At 35.2% G+C, this 22,136-nt stretch overlaps 3 protein-coding genes and 1 pseudogene across 4 annotated transcripts; 2 read left to right on the forward strand and 2 right to left on the reverse strand.

The window, feature by feature from the left end:
• Nucleotides 1-95: 95 nt before the first annotated feature.
• LOC125253178 (gastrula zinc finger protein XlCGF49.1-like) lies at nt 96-1,833 on the forward strand. The gene is made up of 2 exons (XM_048167004.1): nt 96-223; nt 329-1,833. The coding sequence occupies exons 1-2, from the start codon at nt 166-168 to the stop codon at nt 1,012-1,014; spliced, it is 744 nt and encodes a 247-aa protein (XP_048022961.1). The 5' UTR covers nt 96-165; the 3' UTR covers nt 1,015-1,833.
• Nucleotides 1,834-8,186: 6,353 nt separating this feature from the next.
• On the reverse strand, nt 8,187-10,228 carry LOC125253171 (gastrula zinc finger protein XlCGF7.1-like). 2 transcript variants are annotated; one of them, XM_048166996.1, is made up of 3 exons: nt 10,106-10,228; nt 9,742-9,858; nt 8,187-9,590 (listed from the first exon to the last, which is right to left on the reverse strand). In XM_048166996.1, the coding sequence occupies exons 2-3, from the start codon at nt 9,797-9,799 to the stop codon at nt 8,776-8,778; spliced, it is 873 nt and encodes a 290-aa protein (XP_048022953.1). In that variant the 5' UTR covers nt 9,800-9,858; nt 10,106-10,228; the 3' UTR covers nt 8,187-8,775. The 2 variants fall into 2 exon arrangements, with proteins under 2 accessions (XP_048022953.1, XP_048022952.1); XM_048166995.1 differs by having other exon boundaries at nt 9,742-10,155.
• A 137-nt stretch (nt 10,229-10,365) lies between these two features.
• LOC125253149 (gastrula zinc finger protein XlCGF52.1-like) lies at nt 10,366-13,565 on the forward strand. The gene is made up of 2 exons (XM_048166956.1): nt 10,366-11,767; nt 11,873-13,565. The coding sequence occupies exons 1-2, from the start codon at nt 11,710-11,712 to the stop codon at nt 13,021-13,023; spliced, it is 1,209 nt and encodes a 402-aa protein (XP_048022913.1). The 5' UTR covers nt 10,366-11,709; the 3' UTR covers nt 13,024-13,565.
• A 5,115-nt stretch (nt 13,566-18,680) lies between these two features.
• On the reverse strand, nt 18,681-20,048 carry LOC125252117 (annotated as a pseudogene).
• Between the last annotated feature and the right edge of the window lie 2,088 nt (nt 20,049-22,136).

Raw genomic sequence — 22,136 nt, forward strand, 5'->3', positions numbered from 1 at the left:
AATGAGCAACAGCGACCACAATTCACACCTTCAGTCAGTGAAGCCGCTCCCACAGCTGTTCATGAGAGTCTAAATGCTGGGGAATATTCCCATCTTCACAGTGGAGAAGAAGAAGCAAGCAGGAGGAATTACTGCAGGAGAAACTACTGACATACTATAGTAAAGATGGAGTTTGAGGAAGAACCCTGCAGAATGAGAGATAAAGAGACAAAGGAACTAATAGGTTTGTGTTTTTATTTATTCTCTTTAATGACTGATGAGGAACATTAAGATGAAAAGTTTGATAATTTGGGGATCCCTGAATTTATTTTAGTTTCTAATTTTGTAGACCTGATGGAAGTGAATGAAGACAAAAGGCATCAGTTTCAAAAGAATATAGAAAATGAAGATGGAAACATAGTCATTTCACAGACTAAAAAGAATTTCATACAGAAACAAGCTGGAAAAACTGGAATCAAAGGATCTTTCACCTGCTCTGAGTGTGGAAAGAGTTTCACTCAGAAAGGAAACCTTAATGTGCACATGAGAATTCACACTGGAGAAAAACCGTTTACATGCACTCAGTGTGGAAAGAGTTTCATATGTAAAGCAAATTTAATTGTGCACATGAGAGTTCACACTGGAGAAAAAACGTTCACATGCACTCAGTGTGGAAAGAGTTTCACTCAGAAAAACACTCTCAAAGAGCATCTGCGCTCTCACTCTGGAGTAAAGTCTTTCCGCTGTGATCAGTGTGATAAAACATTTGTTTTAGAATCAAGCTTCAAAAAACACCTTAAAATCCATGCTGGTGTCAAGCCTCACTTTTGCTCTTTTTGTGGAAAGAGTTTTTTACGACTGGAGCATTTAAAACACCATGAGCGTATTCATACTGGTGTGAGACCTTATATGTGCTTTGACTGTGGGAAGACCTTCGCTAAATCCAGTGCCTTAAAACAACACCAGAGAGTTCACACTGGAGTTTCACTCAGAAAAACACTCTCAAAGAGCATCTGCGCTCTCACTCTGGAGTAAAGTCGTTCCGCTGTGATCAGTGTGATAAAACATTTGTTTTTGAATCAAGCTTCAAAAAACACCTTAAAATCCATGCTGGTGTCACTTTTGCTCTTTTTTGTGGAAAGAATTTTTACAACTTCAGAATTTAAAAGTCCACGAGAGAATTCAAAAGATCTTCACTACACCCAGTCACTTAAAATCTCACCAGAGAATTCATACTGGAGAGAAGTCGCACCAGTGCTCTTCATGTGGAAAGAGTTTCACCCATATATCTAATCTACAGACTCATAAGAAAAAGCATTGCCTGAAGTTGCCTCACTAAGCAAAAGTTAATGTTCAGATCCATCACTCACGAGTAAGTGAATAATTTGTCATTCAGATTAAGCAAAAGCTTGTTTCCATAGTGATTCAGTCTAATGGGGTAATTTACTAAAATTAGTAGTGAAGGTTGATCATTTAACAAAGGATGTTTTGGCAGGGTCATAGTATATGAAGGAAATGTGTCTGTGTGGATATTCTGTTCCAGTGAAGTCCTGACAAAACTCAGCCTTGAAGTGAAAATATATTGTGTTTTATCAAATTGTGTTTACAGAGGTTGTTTATTATTATGAGACGCATGTGACATTGTCAAATGAACCTATCAGAACCTGTAGATGTGATGTCAGCTGATTATCCATGACTATAAGTACTAGTGTTTCTGTATCCTTGTTAGTTCAAGGCAAGATCCTCTTTCTCATTTCTATGGCCTATAGAAGTGTGCAGAACTTTTTCTTCAATAAAGTCTCTTTTAACTTGTTGAAACTTTTGACTCCTGGTCTTCATTGAGCATTTTGTTCTCTTTATGAGGTCTAACTGTAATTCCTCTATATAATGAATAAATTAATCATTTATTTCGACATAAATATTTTTTTCTCTAGATTGTTTTATTTAACGTCATTTTTTAATTGCAAATGACAAACAGACTTAAGTGACACCTATAACTGGAGCCTTTCTGTTAGTGAAAGTGATGTGTGGCCAAGTGTGGTGTTCCATACTCAGAATTTGTGCTCTGCCTATCCAAGTCCACACACACAATAGTGAACACACACAACCAGAGCAGTGGGCATCCATTTTTTGCTGCGGCAGGGTTTGGTGCATGGCTCAAGGACATTTCCTACCGGTACTAAGAAATAGTTTTTTTTTTTTTTTTTTTTTTTTTTTGAAAAATTAAGGTTCAGTTGCAATCCTTTTTGTTGCACACGTGTCCTTTAAATGAATAATGATAATTTAATATGCTGATTTCAGACCAGATGGAAGACAAAAGGCATATTCTTCAAAAACCTATTTTCACAGACTGAAAATAATGTTACACAAAAATGAGGTGGAAAGGTGTTAAGGTATAGGCTACCTGATGATATTTTATTGGATATTTATGGGAAGATGGGAATATTCCCCAGCATTTAAACTGATGAATGGCTGTGGGAGCGGCTTCACTGACTGAAGGTGTGAATTGTAGTCATTGTTGCTCATTTAGCAGACGATCATCACACTTACAATCACTCTGAATTATTCAGATACAAATGTTTGCTCAAATAGTCCTTTAGAAACAATAGGTGCTTTCTCACCAGAGGAACATTTTCATTGTTCCTAGAACTATTGACTGATAGTACCCGGACTTTGCTGTGTTCACACCGCAGGAACGATTTTAGTTCTAGCAACTCCTTTTGAGGGAAATAAACTATCTCCAACTTCAGAGTCGGGTCTAAACCAGCACTATAGGAACTATCAGTGATGTAAGTGTATATTGATTGGTCAAACGCATGTGAAGGCCAGAACACACCAAGCCGATGCCAACGAACTAGTGGTGACGAAAGCAGACTGCGGGGTTGGCTCACGTCGACAGTGTCTGTGTCCAAAGTTGCCCTGACACACCAAACCGACGCTAAACAGCCGATGGCCAAGTAGCATGTCAGTTCTGCGCCTGCGTGAGATAGAATGCCTTTCCGAACCAGCAGGTGGCAGTATCTGAACAGCCAATCAGAATGATCAGATGGCCAGACGGACCGACGAGCTCCAACGCCAATTCAACATTTCGAATCGGCCGAAAAAAGCAGACGAGGACCAACTTCAGCTTGGTGTGTTCCTGCCTTGAAACACTGGCACCCAGCATTTTTAAAAATCTGTGTAAACATATTTACTTCATGAAGATGGAAAACAATGATAACAGCATTTACATGTTGTCTGCAGGGTTGTGTTCTTTTCTCTACCTCGATGATATATGTAATACGTAAAGTTTTTCATAGGATATTTAATCTCTTAGCCCCACTTTTTGCTCTTTCAGTCACATAAATTATGCTTTTACATTCCATCTCCATTATCAAGAAACCCACGACACAAGAAAAACACAACTGCTGCGCTTAAAGACGCCACTGTCGGCTGCTTCGGAGTTTCCTATTCCTGGTACGATTGTAACCAGGAACATGGTCCGGGGGAGAAATTAGTTCTCGGGGAACTATATTAGTGGCTAGTCCCTGTAAATTAGTTCCTATAACTATTCGGTGCAAAAGCCCCTAATCAGTATTTTTGACACCGTTACCACCAAAACCTCCTGTCAACCCTCATGATAAAAAGCATCTCAAAAACTGCACTCCAGTGGTTCAAGTCTTACCTCTCAAGTAGGTCCTTCAGGGTGTCGTGGAAAGTTGAGGTTTCTAAGTCGCAACATCTAGCTACTGGGGTGCCTCAGGGCTCAGTGCTTGGACCACTTCTCTTTTCTATCTACATGTCATCACTAGGATCTGTCATTCATGAACATGGTTTTTCCTGTCACTGCTATGCTGATGACACAAAACTCTAACGCAGGGGTGCCCAAACCTGTTCCTGGAGATCTATCTACCTGCAAAGTTTAGCTCCAACCCTGATAAAACACACCTGAATCAGATAATTAATTTCTTCAGGAGCACTTGATAATTACAGACAGGTGTATTGAGCAAGGCTGGAGTTAAACTTTGCAGGTAGGTAGATCTCCAGGAACAGGATTGGGCACCCCTGCTCTAACTCTTATTCCAGCCAGATGATCAGACGGTAGCTGCTCATGCCTCAGCCTGCCTGACAGACATTTCTTGCTGGATGAAGGACCACCACCTTCAACTCAACCGTGCGAAGACAGAACTGCTTGGTGATTTCAGCCAACCCAACACTTCATCACCACTTCTCCATTCAGCTATATTCATCAACCTACGAGCCGAAGAAAGAGCATGTCACACCTCTCTTCATAAACCAGCACTGGTTGCTAATTGGTGCTCTTTTCAAATTCAAGGCAGATGTTTGCCTACAGATCAACCACAGGCTCTGCACCCCTATACCTACACTCACTACTTAAGATTTTGCTTGCTTTCTGCAAGTGAGCCTTGTGGTGTCATCCCAAAGAGGCACAAAATAACTTTCACAGGCCTTTACCTGGCCTGTTCCCTGCTGGTGGAATGACCTGCTTAACTCAACCCGAGCTGCTGTTGATGAAAAAGATTCCGTCTTGCAGCCATTTCGTTAAGATGGCTAAAGACAATAATACTAACACATACTATTCTACATATCTATTTTAAAAAACTGGGACTAGTCACAGCACTTGCATATTGTTGTTGCACTAATGTTGGTTTGATTGCTTCTATTGTTGTCCTCATGTGTAAGTCACTTTGGATAAAAGCATCTGCTAAATAATAAAATGTAACTGTATGATTGAGCACCAGACTCTCTCTCTCTCTTTCACACACACACACGCACACACACCCACAATCCCTGCACTGAAGTGTTTATCTGTGTCTAAGTGTCTAATCATTATCAACAGATTAAAAAAACTATATAATTTAGTTCAAAATGACAATAGTGTTTGAGCCCAACAACACTTTTCAGGGCTTCAAAGCTCTAACAGTGGACGGTAAAGATGAAAAGAATGATCATTTCTGAATGGAACGCATGCATCCCCCCTTCTTTCTCTCTCTCAATTCAATTCAATCCTTAAATCAAGCCCTGCTTACATTAGATATGATTTATCATTAAAAACTCTGTTTACCAGGTTTCATTTGTTCATTACTTAAAATAAAAACATAACGAATAATCTCAGTGGTGTATAAAGTACTCGAAAACCATACTTGAATAAAAGTATAGATATCCTACCAGAAAATGACTTTGATAGAAGTCAAAGTCACTGTTTAGAATGCTACTTGAGTAAAAGTTTTAAAGTATGTGATATTTTTTGTACTTAAGTATGAAAAGTATTTTTTTATATTAAACATACTTAAGCATTGAAAGTAAAAGTACAAGTAAGTGTAAAATACAAAAGGAGCAAAAAACATATAATTAAAAATTGTTCTATACACAGTTTGAGCAGCAAGATTGTGTTCAGTTTTAACTCTTTCTTACATTTTGTTTCTTTGAATTAAAAAAAATGGCTAAATGTTTATTGTAATTTTTAAATATAAAACATACTAATATATTAATTATACACTGATCGTTCATGTTAATTCATAGTGCATTATAACTAATGTAAGAGACTTTAAAATCTTAAAATGTAAATGTTGAAATTAACAATGAACAATACTTTTATTAACCTTATTTAATGTTACAAATGGACTCTTATTGTAAAGTGTTACCATTTCATATAAATCCAAAGTCATGCTTAAAAATTACCATCTTTACACACATAGCATAGCATAGCATGGGTCTATTATATGTACACTTTCATGTATATTATCTAATCAAAATATGTGTTATAGTACCTATAAAAAAAAGAACTGAAATCGAATACATTTCTGATTTGTTATGTTTCTGTCGCTGCATGATGAGGATACAGTTTAAATATGCAACTTCAATGGATAATGAATGCATAACAGCGAACAAATGGATATAAACTGATGCAAATGAATGGTAACAATCGTGTCATTAAACAGTTGCTGTTTTTGTCACATTGTTTTAACCGCTTGAGGTACTACTAATGTTAGCATCCTCTCAGCCTCGACAGCAAACATACTGCTGTTCTCCAATAATGCAGCATCTAGTCAACAAACTAATTACTTTATAATGATATGAAAACATGCACTGTTTAACATACCGTTTTGTTGTCCGTTTTAAAGCCGTTTTTGAAGTGTCCCGCTCTGTGCAGCGCTCAGCCTCACGTCACGTGTCAAAATAAACTAGGAGGCATCAGTGATAGTTTTTATTTCGCCTCTAGAGGTCGCTCTCGTGCTGTATAATGACAGCGCACTCTTCTCAGCCGCGCAGCAACGGACTCAACCCGGAAAATGCCCGAGCACTTGTTTGCAGTCTGTATTCTTCTTTATTTTGTAGTAAGTAACGAAAATGCTTTGGGAAAATGTATCGGAGTAAAAGTATACATTTTATTTAGGAAATGTAGTGGAGTAAAGGTAAAAGTTGACAAATATAAAAACTCAAGTAAAGTAGCCTACAGATTCTCCGTACTGTAACGAAGCATTATTACTTCGTTACATTACACCACTGCATAATCTTTGGGAACTACGTCGTTATTTATTAAATAGTTGTTTGAACTATCTATTCAAGTCTTTTGGTGAACCACGGTGAACTCAAGATCACGTGGTAAAAATTAAACAAATGTCGCCATCTAGAGGAACATCTGTTGTACTGACAAATTATTATCATCATTTAATATAGAAACTCATCTTATTCTAAGTATCAAAACCACACAAAATCTGCTTAAAATGATAAAGGCAATAAAATAATTTTATTCATTTGTATTTTACCAAATAGTTAAAAGATATATACACCAAGAGCTTAAATTATCTTAAAAGTTAGTTAATTTTAACCAAGACAGTATTTAACAAACTCTTCTTGTAAAAGTAATCCAAAACAATTTCATCTTCTCTCAGTGGTGTGTGTGTCAGTGTCAGAATCCATATTATGAGAACAATCGAGTATTAAATATAAAAATGGAAAAACATCAATTTTTTGTTTAAAAATGACATTACTACAGAGTTGATTAGCAATGCTGAATACTATGTTAAACACCTTAATATCATGAAAACTTATTCATTAAATCAGTCATGCATGTAATTAGTTGTGTTGCTTTTTATTTCACAAATCTAATTATGTGCAATCATAATATTTTATACAGTTGAGAAGAAATCGATACAATATGACAGGTTTTAAGGGATAGTTCACCCAAAAATGAAATTCTGTCATAATTTACTCCAAACCTGTATTAATTTCTTAGTTTTACTGAACACAAAGGGAGATATTTTTAAGATTGTTTGTAACCAAAGTTGTGGGGCATCATTGACTTCCATTGGATTTTCCTTTCTTCATATTCTTCAAAATATCTTCCTTTGTGTTCAGCAGAGAAAAGAAATTCTTACAGTTTTGCAATAACTTGAGGGTGAATAAAAGAAAGACACACAAATTTACGTTCAAACAATTTCTTGCAACAGCCTCTAAATAATGACAAACAAATAATTTTTTCTCCTCGAAAGTGGTGTTATCAGAAATGAGCTCTACATTTCCAGCACTGTTAAACTATCAATTCTTCAATTCAGTTCAGAGAAGCTGAAAGAATATTGATGAGGGTTGATTGCTACAATCCGACATTGATTAAACATGTGAAGGTTTGAAAATTAGAGAAAGGAATAGTTTGCAATTCAGAGATACAGACTTTTAACTTTAATATTCCAGTTGTGTGTCAGATTGTTGCATAATAATTTACAGGAAAACAGAAGGTTAGAACAAAGCTGAATATAGAACATTCCTTTGTTATATGTTATATTTGAAAATGATTTAAAGTAGGCATATAGAGTAGTGCAGGTATGACATCAAAGCCCCGCCCCCTGGTTCCCTCAAGATTTTCCTATGTTTTTTTTCTTTTCAATTTAAGAGTAAAATACAGCCTTTGGCTAAACAAACTTGACAATACTTTTTTTTTTCTTTTTTTCACAACGTAAATTACACACACCCATACTAACACTAGTTTTGCAGTTATTCATTTTTGAACAAGTACATTGTAGATGTCCAAGTATCGTCAAGTTATGCATATAGGCTTTATTTTACTCAAATTTATCTCAAAGGAACTTATAAAACAATATATTTGGAAAGAAGAAAAAAAAAAAAAAAAAAAAAAAAAATTGTGAAGGCTATTGCTGTTGGCAGTGTGTTAGATTTTAATAGAATAAAAGTCAAAGTTCAATGAATTGTTTTTAGTTTTTATTAAACATTTAACTGAAGTGTACATTTACTTTCAATATTTAAATGAGAGCAGAAAAAGAGGGTCTCAAGCCAGTGGATCAAGACAAATAAAGCTTGTCAGATGAAACTGCATATAGAAACAAACTTTCACTAAAATCTCACATTTAAATGAATATGTAACCGATCCTAATCTAGAACATTCAGCTTCTGTATCTAACAACATGAAAACAATCAGAGGAGATTAACCCGTCATTTAATAGAAGGAAATTAAACACATTTCAGATGCTTAAACTGAGCTTTTTTTTTTTCCAACTTTCCTCAAACAAATGTACTGAAACAGCAGATTTAGAGATGTTTGCTGATCTGCGTCAATAAGCTGAAATTTACTTTACAATAAAACAGGCGCCATCAACTGTCAAATTTGTAGTACTGCCAATTTTTATAAATTCATATAGAAAAACAAACAAAAAAAAGAGATGTAATCTACCCCAAAATAAGAAAGAGAATCAAAGCAAATAATTTTCATCCACACTCCAAGACCGAGTTACTAACATCAATGAACACATCATGAACATTCGCAGAGTTTTAATGGACTTACCCCGGCATTGTTTCAAAGAGCTTTCGCTCACTTAGACAACAACGCTTTTTCTTATGAGTCACTAGATTAGAGGAGCAGGTGAAACTCTTCCCACATGAAGAGCACTGGTGCGGCTTCTCTCCAGTGTGAACACTCTTGTGAGCTTTCAAGGATGATGAATGAGAGAAACTCTTCCCACAGTGTGAGCACTTGTACGGTTTCTCTCCAGTATGAATTCTCAGGTGTCTTTTAAAGTTGCTCAGTGTACTAAAGCTCTTTCCACAGTCAAAGCACATATAAGGTCTCACACCAGTGTGAATGGTCTGGTGAACTTGTAAACTTTTCAGTACTGAAAAACTCTTTCCACAAAGAGAGCAAACATGAGGCTTCAAACCAGCATGAAGTTTTAGGTGTTCTCTTAAGTTTTGGTCAAAAACAAATGTTTTGTCGCACAAATCACAGCTGAATGATCTCACTCCAGCATGTGAGCGCAGATGAGCGTTGAGAGAGGTTTTGTGAGTGAAATTCTTTCCACACTGAGTGCATGTGAACGGTTTTTCTCCAGTGTGAACTCGCAGGTGCCTAGTCAAGTGTGCTTTCAGAACAAAACTCTTCCCACACAGAGTGCATGTATAAGGCTTCTCTCCAGTGTGAAATTTCATGTGCCTCTTTAGGTTTGATATATGCGTTAAACTCTTTCCACACTCAGAGCAGGTCAAAGAATCTTTTTCACCAGTGCTTTTCTGTGTCAAATTCTTTTCAGTCTGTGAAATTATGTTTCCATCTTCATTTTTGAAATGATGCCGTTTGTCTTCATTCACTTCCATCGGGTCTAAAAACAACATATTTTTATATTTTAATTAAAAGACAATCTAGACAAAAAAAATAAAATTCTTTTCAGTTTTGCTAAAATTATTTTAATATGTCAGTTTTCATCTTAATGTTTCTCATCAGTCATTAAAGAGAATGAAGGAAACACCAACCTATTTGTTCCTCTGTATCTTCATCTTTTATTCTGCAGGGTTCTTCCTTAAACTCCATTTTACAAGTCAGTAGCTAGTTTATTCTGCAGTAATTCCTCCTGCTTGCTTGTTCTTCTCCTGTGGGAATATTCCATGAACAGCTGTGGGAGCGGCTTCACTGACTGAAAGTGTGAATTGTGGTCGCTGTAGCTCATTTAGCAGATGATCATCACACTCACAATCACTCACAATTATCCAGGTGTAAGTGTTTTGCTAATTTTACTAATCTAGCTAAATTTTTAAACTGATTAATGGGGCAACCACTTTTGATTCACCAAACATTTCGATGTATATTTATGATAAATAATACAATAAATGTATTTACCGTCTGAAAAACACAGCGGTATAAACAGCTTTTAATCCCCTCACAGGAACTCGTGAATGCGTCAATGCGAGCGAGATTGTTTTATTTCCATAGTATTGTTTTTGTCCTGCTGTCTTCGCCTTTTCCAACTGTGAAACAACGGCTCGGGACAGTGTTGCCACCTTGTGGACAAACCAATTAGTGCCAAAAAAAAAATACAATAAAATAAATCAATCAAAGCTTTAGGATTCAAACAAAATTGCAAAAATAGTTCCTAGACAAATGGAGAAAACTTTTTTGGTTTCCAAAATATTATGTCAAAATAAAGACAAAGGAATAGTTCACCAGACAGGAAGAATTAACACTGCAGTTTGGTCCGAAATAGATTAATGCATACATAAATTGTCTGATTTAGATTTCTCCCAATAAAAATAAATTTAATGTCCTCACATTCTGCAACACATGGCAAATTGAATCAGTTGACTAGTTTCGTGAACAACGACAGATTCAACCAGCTCATCATGTGGTTGAATTGAACACAAATGTAAAACATATTAACATTCTCATACTCAGTAGGCCTAAATAATTATATGACTACTGATAGTTTTTCAAGGATACTGTTGTTTTCTTCATTAAACAGGGCAATTGATTAAATAATCCTACCTGATGATCAGTAGAGGCTCACTAAACAAAATAATTCAATAAATACCTATTTACAATCAGAACTTAACTCAAAAAACAGCCAAGAAATATCTTGTTGAAACCATTTTTCATTTTTTTTACACTTGTTTGACAATGGTGATGTGGTATATAGAAATGCGCATAAAGATGGAGAAAGGACAACTAAATGTGTTGTATCATGCAGTAATTAGACTGATTAGACTGATACTATTTTATCTAATAGAACGCATCATTGTGAATTATACCCTTTTTTGAATCGGACATCATTGCATACAAGACGGGAAATACATTGGTATATCTTATCTATAGTTTATCTATAGTATGGTTGTATGTTTTCAGGAGACTTTACTCTCCTGCCAGGCTGTTATTGAAAATAAGAACCTGTTTTAATCACTTGCCTGGTTAAATGAATGTTAAATAAATACATGCTATAGTTTTAGAAATACATGTGTATATTTTTGTAACTAGAACTTTGTCTCTTTGCACACATTTAATTGACAGCACTTTTGAGAAAATACTTGCATATTGTTTTGTCATTTAAAAAGCCTGAACTACATTCTTTTATAAAAAAAAAAAATGTTTGAACATAAATCTCACAGCATCTTCAATTTAATCAATCCATGATAAACCATATCTCATGTATGACACAAAGCAACACAAAATTTAGCTAGATGAGTTATAAGTAAAAACTCAAAAAACTAAATTGTTTCTAAATGACTATTTGAGCAAACATTTGTACCTGAAAAATCCAGAGTGATTGTAAGTGTGATGGTCATCTGTTAAATGAGCAACAGCGACCACAATTCACACTTTCAGTCAGTGAAGCCACTCCCACAGCTATTCATGAGAGTTTAAATGTTGGGGAATATTCCCATCTTCCCACAGGAGAAGCAGCAAGCAAGAGGAATTACTCCAGGAGAAATTACTGACATACTATAGTAAAGATGGAGTTTGAGGAAGAACCCTGCAGAATGAGAGATAAAGAGACAAAGGATCTAATAGGTTGGTGTTTCTATTTATTCTCTTTAATGACTGATGAGGAACATTAAGATGAAAAGTTTGATAATTTGGGGATCGCTGAATTTATTTTAGTTTCTAATTTTTTAGACTCGATGGAAGTGAATGAAGACAAAAGGCATCAGTTTCAAAAGAGTATAGAAAATGAAGATGGAAACATAGTCATTTCACAGACTAAAAAGAATTTCATACAGAAACAAGCTGGAAAAACTGGAATCAAAGGATCTTTCACCTGCTCTGAGTGTGGAAAGAGTTTCACTCAGAAAGGAAACCTTAATGTGCACATGAGAATTCACACTGGAGAAAAACCGTTTACATGCACTCAGTGTGGAAAGAGTTTCATATGTAAAGCAAACTTAATTGTGCACATGAGAATTCACACTGGAGAAAAAATGTTCACATGCACTCAGTGTGGAAAGAGTTTCACTCAGAAAAACACTCTCAAAGAGCATCTGCGCTCTCACTCTGGAGTAAAGTCTTTCAGCTGTGATCAGTGTGATAAAACATTTGTTTTTGAATCAAGCTTCAAAAAACACCTTAAAATACATGCTGGTGTGAAGCCTAACTTTTGCTCTTTTTGTGGAAAGAGTTTTTTACGACTCCAGAATTTAAAAGAACATGAGAGAATTCATACTGGTGTGAGACCTTATATGTGCTTTGACTGTGGGAAGACCTTCACTACACCCAGTGCCTTAAAACAACACCAGAGAATTCATACTGGAGAAAACCCATTCACATGCACTCAGTGTGGAAGGAGTTTCATATGTAAAGCAAACTTAATTGTGCACATGAGAGTTCACACTGGAGAAAAAACGTTCACATGCACTCAGTGTGGAAAGAGTTTCACTCAGAAAAACACTCTCAAAGAGCATCTGCGCTCTCACTCTGGAGTAAAGTCTTTCAGCTGTGATCAGTGTGATAAAACATTTGTTTTTGAATCAAGCTTCAAAAAACACCTTAAAATCCATGCTGGTGTCAAGCCTCACTTTTGCTCTTTTTGTGGAAAGAGTTTTTCACAACTGCAGAATTTAAAAGTCCACGAGAGAATTCATACTGGTGTGAGACCTTATATGTGCTTTGACTGTGGGAAGACCTTCACTACACCCAGTCACTTAAAATCTCACCAGAGAATTCATACTGGAGAGAAGTCGCACCAGTGCTCTTCGTGTGGAAAGAGTTTCACCCATATATCTAATCTACAGACTCATAAGAAAAAGCATTGCCTGAAGTTGCCTCACTAAGCAAAAGTTAATGTTCAGATCCATCACTCACGAGTAAGTGAATAATTTGTCATTCAGATTAAGCAAAAGCTTGTTTCCATAGTGATTCAGTCTAATGGGGTAATTTACTAAAATTAGTAGTGAAGGTTGATCATTTAACAAAGGATGTTTTGGCAGGGTCATAGTATATGAAGGAAATGTGTCTGTGTGGATATTCTGTTCCAGTGAAGTCCTGACAAAACTCAGCCTTGAAGTGAAAATATATTGTGTTTTATCAAATGGTGTTTACAGGGGTTGTTTATTATTATGAGACACATGTGACATTGTCAAATGAACCTATAAGAACCTGTAGAAATTATGTCAGCTGATTATCCATAAGTACTAGTGTTTCTGTATCCTTGTTAGTTCAAGGCAAGATCCTCTTTCTCATTTCTATGGCCTATGGAAATGTGCAGAACTTTGTCTTCAATAAAGTCTCTTTTAACTTGTTGAAACTTTTGACTCCTGGTCTTCATTGAGCATTTTGATCTCTTTATGGGGTCCAACTGTAATTCCTCTATATAATGAATAAATTAATCATTTATTTCAGACATAAATATTTTTTCTCTAGATTGTTTTATTTAACATCATTTTTTTAATTGCACTGTTGTAAATGACAAACAGACTTAAGTGACACCTATAACTGGAGCCTTTCTGTTAGTGAAAGTGATGTGTGGCCAAGTGTGGTGTTCCATACTCAGAATTTGTGCTCTGCCTATCCAAGTCCACACACACAATAGTGAACACACACAACCAGAGCAGTGGGCATCCATTTTTGCCTTAGCAGGGTTTGGTGCATGGTTACATTTTTTTTTTTTTTTTACGTTTTTTTTAAAAGTTTTTTGCTAAATTAAGGTTCAGTTGCAATCCTTTTTGTTGCACATGTATCCTTTAAATGAATAATGATAATTTAATATGCTGATTTCAGACCAGATGGAAGACAAAGGGCATATTCTTCAAAAAACTATTTTCACAGACTGAAAATAATTTTACACAAAAATGAGGTGGAAAGGTGTTAAGGTATAGGCTACCTGATGATATTTTATTCTTGCAGCTTTAATTAAATATTAGACTAGTTAGGTTTTAGGTTCTATACAGAAAAGAACATGGCGGTTTTCACATTGCTCTGCAGAAAAAAAGCAAATCGACTCTTTGACAGTAGGTGGCACTGGAACAGCAGAAATAAAGCTGTTTCCTTGGTAACCTCTGTACACAAAGTATCTGTGCTTATAACAACCTAGTCTAATAGCTCGAAAGATTTTTTACTTCCCTTATGAAAATTAACCATGGTTTTACTACAAATAAAAAAAAAACTACAACAACCAAAAAAAACCAAAAAAAACATGGTTATTGTAGTTAACAATGGTAACCTCCAATTTGTAGTAAAAGTACAAATATTATCAATCTGACAAAAAACAAATTTTTACTATAATAAAACCATGGTTAATTTTCATAAGTGTTCACGATAGTTTGCAATGCAAGCTAGTTGCAATGTGTTATTTAGCTAACGTTTTATACATGCAAATAAAACTAGCAAATAATACAAATGTACAAAAAAAAAATTGTAAATATGTTTTATATAAATATGTTTATGTTTTATACAACTTAGTGTAACATTTAGAAAACTGCGTGCATGTGACGTCACATTGTGGTGGGGCAATTTGCTTCCCTTTCATCTGATGCCTTTATGTCTAATGCCTTTTTATCTAAGTCCATTTCGTCTGATACCTTTTCTGAGGCTGTTGTGTCTGATGCCTAATTATATGAGACCTTAAGCCTTTCAGTCTGAGGCACGATGCTGTTTTGTCCAATGTCTGAAGCCTTTAAGTATGAGGCATGATGCCTTTTCCTGGTTTGAGGTTGTCCTAAAATGCACACCATACTTATGTTTTACCTACTGAAATATATTTCCATTCCAAATATGCGTTCTGAATAATAAATAAATGTATTTCCTAACTAGCCTGTCACAGTCCATTGCTCGTCTTCTCGTTAACAGTGTTTTTCTCTTACTGGTCATACCTGTTGAATTTACATTTTTAATTAATTTGACTGCTAAACTTACGAAAATTAACTATGTTTTCGTTATAGTAAAGATGTAGTAACCATGTTTTTTTTTTTTGCACTGATTGATTACCATCTGTATTACAGTTTTACTACAAAAACCATAGACTGTAAAAAAATATGGACGTAGTGTCCATGACGTCACCCATAGAGTTCTGAAGAGTGGTTTTGAAGCGAAAATGAGGCCGCTGCCATCTTAGCAGAGTGTCACTGCACTCACTCCCGGATAACTGAAAATGGGCAAAGAGGCGGGACGTGGTTGGAGCCCCATGATGTGACTGGTTGCTGAAACCACGCCCGCCTAGCGCGACGTGATCATGTTAGCAGGCAAATGAGCTATCTAAAATATTAATAAAGATAGTTATAGCATTAGAAAGTTATAAAGGTTTACTGTCAATCTACGGTGTATTATTACGATATAGATGCTCCAACACCAGTAATTAATTTGTGTAGGGTCTGCAAATAACAACACGAAAAATCAAACGGGGCTTTGTGAAATAGAGATCGCAAGATGAGTCCAGTCTGTGGCACTTGGGTAAAATGTCCGTATACTTTTTGTCCAAGAAAGTGTTAAATCCATGAAATATTGATATATTATCCATTGTTTGCATCACATTTCTTCGGAATGATCTGCTCTCCATCATCGATCTTCAAGAAATGATGCAATCAGAGCAACGTTTATGATGTAAAACTGTATATGTACCTATATATCTGTATATTTCTCAAATGTTCTCTCAAACAAATGATCATGTGTGCAAAGTATAATTTTTAAAAATAGTGCAGCAGTTTTAGTTATAATATCCAAGCAGTACTGTCTGAGTTTTATAGCTGCTATTGTCATTGAAGTAAATCTCAAGAAGATCCAACAACCAGTTGTTCTGTTTATCTTGCGCATGTGTGCACATGCCTACACAGACGCACATCAGTCTCGACTATTAATGCAGCAAGCCATATTTTATAATTGTATAAAATAATGGAGAAAAAAGCACAAATACGGCTGAGATGCCAAATTCAGTGGCTGAAGTTACCTGCTGAGGATGACAGCTCACAGACAGTAGCGGCATACCTGTCACTCAAGTGACCACGCCCTTAATTAGGCAGAACTTTAAGGCTTCATATAATTGAAAGGATGAGTTATAAAAAAAAATTCACCCCCCTCAGAGTTGTCATTTAGGGCAAAATTCGCAGTATAGAACAAAACCATAATTTGCACCAGGCTGTACATGTTTTTTTCTGCTGTAAAATTAGGTAGGTTATTTTAACATGGGACTCAATGAGATTCTGCTCCCTTTTGGGTTAAACTATCGATTTGTGGTTACCATGGTTTAACCAACCATTTTTAATTTTTTTTTTTTTTTTGTAGTAAAAACATGGTTCATTTTCGTAAGAGCAGTATTAAAATTGATGAATAAATGCGCGGTAACTTCTAAATGATTGTCCATGAAAAATGACAGAATAATGACTAAAATGTTTAATACAAATAAATAAATATGTTCATTTTGCACACTGCAGCATTGCGATCTCTAGTTAGATGAGCACTTACACCATGTGGGGAAATAATCATGAATGTTAAAAGGAGATAAAGGTCTATTGGCTGCCGTCTTTGGACCATGGACGGACCTTACAGATTCAGTTTCACGTGATTGAAATTAAAACAAATGGCGACTTCTAGGAACGTGAGGAACTGCCAAACTATTGTAATAACTTTAGAAACAAATGCGAGGATAAAGACAGTACACAAAATCAATTTAAAACTTGACGATTTAATTTCTATTGCATTTTTACAAAATTATTTGTCAAAATATATAGGTATAGCCATAAAAAGTAAGATCTTAGCAATTAGTACAAGAATTCAACAGCATAAACAAGAATAGTATATAATTATACTATTATACTGTTTCCCTCCAAAGATAGTTAAATGCCTTTGTAATCAATCACTCACAGGAACAAACATGCAGAACTCCAAAACATAATAATGACATTCAGACTCTCCTCCTATAAACAGCGTTCACCTGCTGTAACCCACATGGAAAGAACCTATATGTGGATATATGCGCATATATGAAACCTATATGCAGTGTATATGTACATATATGCTGCATATATGCACATATATGATAATATATATGCTGCATATATGCGCATATATACTGCATATATGCTATATATATGCTGCATATATGCGCATATATACTGCATATATGCTATATATATGCTGCATATATGCGTATATATACTGCATATATGTGTATATATGCCACATATAGGCAAAATTGAGGTGCATATATGTGCATATACAGGAAATATAGGTCTCCTGTATTGCTTCTTCATATCCATATATATGCCCTATACATACAAGATATGTCTTCTATATAGCTAATGGCAGGATCTGGTCATTTTGTAGCTCATATCTCATTTTTGACTGTCATACATGATGCCTAGCTCATATTTTCTATTATCAAGGCAAAAACTAAGAATTAACGAAAAAAATTATGCAAGAACTTATGTATGTGCGAATGTAGCAGTTATGTATTTAGACAATTATTTTGTGATTCCACTTGCCATGACCATATTTGGGGTTTCCTGCCGCCATGCTGACTTAGGGTGTTGACGCACTTTGCTGCTTCCCAGTCTGCATGAGACATCACAGCGGTAGGTCGCACAAAGTTTTTGCGGTGATTCAATTAAGGCCATGTTTCATGTAACAGCTGAATTCACATGATATATTTGTATGATTGTAATCCAAAACCCCTCTGTGATGTACATTCAGATGTTTCGTTGATTATTTTTCTTTACTTAAGTTACTTTTAATATCTCTCTTTCTCAGCGTTGTGCGTTGCTGCCGCATGCTGTTTGTATGCTGCACAAGTCCTCATATATTGCCATTTGTGTTATACAGAATAAAGTGAGGACCTGATGGCAAGATTTTTCGCAGTCTGTCTTTGATTACGACACAACGCAGAAAACACACCGCTACACGAACACGTGAAATTGGTCCCACATGGAAAAAACCTATATAAACATATATGTTTCAATATAGGTTTGATATAGGTTTTTAATATATGTGACATATATAAAATTGGCCGTTTTCCTATATTATGTGTACATATATGTACATATATCTGTATATATATATATATATATATATATATATATATATATATATATATATATATATATGTGTGTACATATATGTGTACATATATGTGTGCATATATGTACATATATGTACATATAATATAGGAAAACGGCCAATTTTATATATGTCACATATATGTAAAACCTATATCAAAACCTATATTGAAACATATATGTTTATATAGGTTTTTTCCATGTGGGAAGTCTGGGCTTGTCTTAGCTTGTCTTGTACAGGCATTGGCATATAGTGTAATTTGCAGTATAACAGGCCTATATCAGTTAGAAAGGATATTTGGGACTTTCAGACACTTATAATTCACACAATGGGCAGAATCTCAGTGATTCCAATGCAAAAAAGTCTTCAAGTATGTTCTCAATGCATCACTTCTAAAAAGAGAGACTAAAAACAATTTTTTTTTTGTGATATGGATAACGGCTATTGTTGCCATTGACTCACAATTCCAACTTTTGCTTAATCTGAATATCAAATTATTTACTTGTAAGTCATGGATCTAAATGTGAAACTTTGCTCACTTAAACACATTTGGGCAATGCTTTTTCTTATGAACCTGTAAATTAGTTAAGTGAGTGAAATTCTTCCCACATTATGAGCACTGGGGCTTCTCTCCATTATGAATTCTCTCATGTCTTTTCAGGTTTTGTAACTGAGTGATACTCTTTCCACAGTGTGAGCACTTATATGGTTTCTCTCCAGTATGAATTCTCTCATGTCTTTTCAGGTTTCCTAAATGAGTGAAACTCTTTCCACAGTGTGAGCACTTGTATGGTTTCTCTCCAGTATGAATTCTCTGGTGTGACTTTAAGTTGCCGAATGTACTACAGGTCTTCCCACAGTCAAAGCACATATAAGGTCTCACGCCAGTATGAATTCTCTCATGCACTTTTAAAGTATCCAGTAGTGTAAAACTCTTTCCACAAAAAGAACAAAAGTGAGGCTTCACAGCAGCATGAACTTTCAGGTGTGTTCTTAAGCATGATGGAGAAACAAAATGTTTTATCACACTGATCACAGCTGAATGATCTCACTCCAGTGTGAATGCGCAGATGATCTTTGAGGAAGTTTTTGCACCTGAAACTCTTTCCACACTGAGTGCATGTGAACGGTTTTTCTCCAGTGTGAATTCTCATGTGATCCTTTAGGTGTCCATTGTACATGAAACTGCTCCCACACTGAGAGCATGTATAAGGCCTTTCTCCAGTGTGAATTCTCATGTGTCTATTGAGCTTTGATTTATGTACGAAACTCTCTCCACACTGAGTGCATGTGAACCTGTTTTTCTCCAGTGTGAGATTTCATGTGCACTGTAAGGTTTCCTTTCAGTCTGAAATTCTTTCCACACTCAGAGCATGTGAAAGATCCATTGACTCCAGTTTTTCCCTCCAAGTTTTTGTTTGAAATTCTTTTCAGTCTTGTAAAACTACTGCATTTCCATCTTCATCTGTGCAATGATGTTTTTGAAATGTATGCTGTTTGTCTTCATTCACTTCCATCTGGTCTAAAATCAACATTAAATTCCCATAATTCAATCAAAGTAGGACAAATGAGAAACAAAAAAATAAAGTTCATTCTTAGTTTAGCACAAATCTAGTTTACTACTGAGTCTACTACTATCTAGTTTTAGATGTTTTGTTGTCAGTTTTCATCTTAATGGTCTGTAGTAATCTTTAAAGAGAATGAAGGAAAACACCAACCTGTTTGTTCTTTTGTCTCTTCATCTCTCATTCTGCAGGGTTCTTCCTCAAACTCCATCTTTACAATAGTATGTCAGTAGTTTCTCCTGGAGTAATTCCTCCTGCCTGCTTGCTTCTTCTTCTGTGGGAAGATGGGAATATTCCCCAGCATTTAAACTCTCATCAACGGCTGTGGAGAGCAGCTTCACTGAATGAAGGTGTGAATTGTGGTCGCTGTTGCTCATTTAGCAGATGATCATCACACTTACAATCACTCTCATTTATTCAGGTGCACATGTTTTGTTCAAATAGTCGTTTAGAAAAAATTCCATTTTTTTTTTTTTTGAGAAACCAGGACACAATTTATGAAATAAACAAAATCACGTCTTTTAAATTTGACCTGTTAGCCAACACTCCTGCTTTTGAAAAAAAAAAATCCCAAGAAATGACATACCCAAACTTAAACAGATAAAGTTCATGAAGCCTTTGCACTAAAAGCATGGTATAGTCTAATTTAAAAGTAGAAACTTTGCAGTTTATCATAAAGTCATAATTAATTATTGTCATAATGAAAAATAGTTATAAATAGTTTCAAAGTTTTGTATTGTAAAGCTATCAGAAAAGTAAAGCTATCAGAAATTTCTTTTTATAAAATATCTGTATGACAATAAAATTGAAGTCAGCCTTGTTGTAATCTAGAAATGCACTGCAGCTAAAGCCACATGCCTGACCATGTTATATTTCAAATCTGAAGATGACAAGTCTAAAACTCTTTTAGTTTTATTAAATGTTTTTCAAGACCATGTCATGTGCTTTTATTTTGAGAAGATTCTAAAATACTAACTGATGTTTATTGTCATTTTCTAAGCGTCCATTCAGTGTATTGTCTCTATTGTTTTGTGGTGCTAAGTGCCCCATTCAGTTTCAGACTCCCCTTCACACATTCGCACCTCTCCGGCCTAGCCCACATGGAAAAAACCTATATAAACATATATGTTTCAATATAGGTTTTGATATAGGTTTTACATATATGTGACATATATAAAATTGGCCGTTTTCCTATATTATATGTACATATATGTACATATATGCACACATATATGTACACATATATGTACACACACATATATATATATATATATATATATATATATATATATATATATATATACACATATATGTACATATATGTACACATAATATAGGAAAACGGCCAATTTTATATATGTCACATATATTAAAAACCTATATCAAACCTATATTGAAACATATATGTTTATATAGGTTTTTTCCATGTGGGACCAATTTCACGTGTTCGTGTAGCGGTGTGTTTTCTGCGTTGTGTCGTAATCAAAGACAGACTGCGAAAAATCTTGCCATCAGGTCCTCACTTTATTCTGTATAACACAAATGGCAATATATGAGGACTTGTGCAGCATACAAACAGCATGCGGCAGCAACGCACAACGCTGAGAAAGAGAGATATTAAAAGTAACTTAAGTAAAGAAAAATAATCAACGAAACATCTGAATGTACATCACAGAGGGGTTTTGGATTACAATCATACAAATATATCATGTGAATTCAGCTGTTACATGAAACATGGCCTTAATTGAATCACCGCAAAAACTTTGTGCGACCTACCGCTGTGATGTCTCATGCAGACTGGGAAGCAGCAAAGTGCGTCAACACCCTAAGTCAGCATGGCGGCAGGAAACCCCAAATATGGTCATGGCAAGTGGAATCACAAAATAATTGTCTAAATACATAACTGCTACATTCGCACATACATAAGTTCTTGCATAATTTTTTTCGTTAATTCTTAGTTTTTGCCTTGATAATAGAAAATATGAGCTAGGCATCATGTATGACAGTCAAAAATGAGATATGAGCTACAAAATGACCAGATCCTGCCATTAGCTATATAGAAGACATATCTTGTATGTATAGGGCTTATATGTGGATATGAAGAAGCAATACAGGAGACCTATATTTCCTGTATATGCACATATATGCACCTCAATTTTGCCTATATGTGGCATATATACACATATATGCAGTATATATGCGCATATATGCAGCATATATATAGCATATGTTCAGCATATATATAGCATATATGCAGTATATATGCGCATATATGCAGCATATATATTATCATATATGTGCATATATGCAGCATATATGTACATATACACTGCATA

The sequence above is a fragment of the Megalobrama amblycephala genome, linkage group LG18 (genome assembly GCF_018812025.1).
Source record: "Megalobrama amblycephala isolate DHTTF-2021 linkage group LG18, ASM1881202v1, whole genome shotgun sequence".
Taxonomy (NCBI): domain Eukaryota; kingdom Metazoa; phylum Chordata; class Actinopteri; order Cypriniformes; family Xenocyprididae; genus Megalobrama; species Megalobrama amblycephala.